Source organism: Saccoglossus kowalevskii, chromosome 12 (assembly GCF_978046115.1).
Source record: "Saccoglossus kowalevskii chromosome 12, keSacKowa6.1, whole genome shotgun sequence".
Taxonomy (NCBI): domain Eukaryota; kingdom Metazoa; phylum Hemichordata; class Enteropneusta; family Harrimaniidae; genus Saccoglossus; species Saccoglossus kowalevskii.
The window spans coordinates 8,821,358-8,822,977 of record NC_140652.1 but is presented as its reverse complement, the minus strand read 5'-3'; the positions used below and the strand labels follow the sequence as shown (position 1 = coordinate 8,822,977).

At 37.8% G+C, this 1,620-nt stretch overlaps 1 protein-coding gene across 1 annotated transcript; it reads left to right on the top strand.

Moving 5' to 3' along the window:
* The first annotated feature begins 222 nt into the window (after positions 1-222).
* On the top strand, positions 223-1,620 carry LOC100372443 (beta-1,3-galactosyl-O-glycosyl-glycoprotein beta-1,6-N-acetylglucosaminyltransferase-like). The gene has a single exon (XM_002740658.2). The coding sequence runs from the start codon at positions 223-225 to the stop codon at positions 1,618-1,620; it is 1,398 nt and encodes a 465-aa protein (XP_002740704.2).

The following is a 1,620-nucleotide window of genomic DNA, read 5'->3' as shown; positions in this document are numbered from 1 at the left end:
TACTTGTCCCATATGCATTCATCCAAGACTGTACGTCGCTATTCCACCGTCCTCCTAATTATATCGTTACATCAGAGAAAAGTACTATCCTCCCATTTAGGACTGGGATGAAAAGATTTGCTCTTTCAAAAATCACTTTGTGAATTTACTAATATTTACATATCATGTGTTTTACAGGAGTTTGGCAACAAGACATTCAAGCTGTCGATGTTTTCCCTAGTAATGGTGGCAAGTATAGTGATGTTCGTCACGAATTCCAGATTGTTCCAAACAGAGCCAATTATAAAGTTCAAATCTATTTCACCCATGGCCCAAGACAGGAATGACAGAGGAATCATGAGCAAAAACAATACAATTCAGGGCCAACCAACATCGCGAATTGCTATTGTCCCTTCTCAGTCATTGAAGAGTGTAGATAATGTGGTATTTAGTACTAGTCCCACCATCATGAATAACTCATCGGAAAATGAAATACATACGACATGTGCAAAGATAATAAAAGGGATGAATATCTCAGACAGTGATATACAAAGAGAATTGAATTTAACGAATTCTGTATTGGAACCCGATTCCAATTTTACATCGCTTAACTGTACGAGATTCACTGCTGATCGAGGATATAAATATAAACCGGTTACAAAAGAAGAGCAAGATTTCCCATTGGCTTTTGGAATCCTGATGTATTCATCCGCGCACCAAGTTGAACAGTTACTACGGACTATTTACAGACCACATAATATCTACTGCATACACGTGGACAATAAATCACCTTCTGTGTTACACAAAGCAATGGAGTCGCTAAGTGGATGTTTTGATAATGTATTCATATCATCACGTCTTGAAAAGGTTATTTACGCCTCGGTTTCGCAGATACATGCCGAGATGAACTGTCAGCGAGATGTGTTAAAACGAAACAAAAAATGGAAATATTTCATTTATTTAACGGGACAGGAATTTCCATTAAAAACCAATTTAGAAATAGTACAAATATTAACAGAATTTCATGATCTAAATGATATCGATATTTTAAAACGTACACCACTTCTAGATGTTAATTACAAATTTAGAATAGAGAAAGGCGGCATGCACAGAACTGGGCATATGAAGACTGAGCCATGCCCCATAAAAACAATTAAGAAAGGTATAGTTCATACAGCCTTGTCGCGGAAGTTCGTCGAGTTTTTGCACACAAGTGTTATTGCTAAACGGTTTTTGGAGTGGTTGATTGATACACACGGTTCAGATGAATATTTCTTTTACAGTTTGGCTTATCTTCCAGAAGCCCCGGGTGGGCCTGGACAAGTCAATTTAACACACTCCATCAGGGCGCTGTCAAGACTCATGGTATGGAAGCATCATAACGCCACTCAATGTAATGGACAATATGTACGCAATATTTGTATATTTTCGTGGCGTGATCTTGCATGGCTGGTTACTCAACCGCATCTCTTTGCCAATAAGTTCAATGTACAGTATGATAGCTTAGTTTTGAAGTGCTTAGAAGAAATTATTAATTATCGCACATTCCATCCTAAACCAGTAAACATAACTTTGTATCAAGAATACGTCAACACACGTACTTGGCCTGATTATGGTAAACCTCAACCCTGGCTGTTATAG

Coding starts and splice junctions, on each gene's coding strand:
- LOC100372443 (XM_002740658.2), top strand. CDS start 223: ATGGTGGCAAGTATAGTGATGTTCGTCACGAATTCCAGATTGTTCCAA.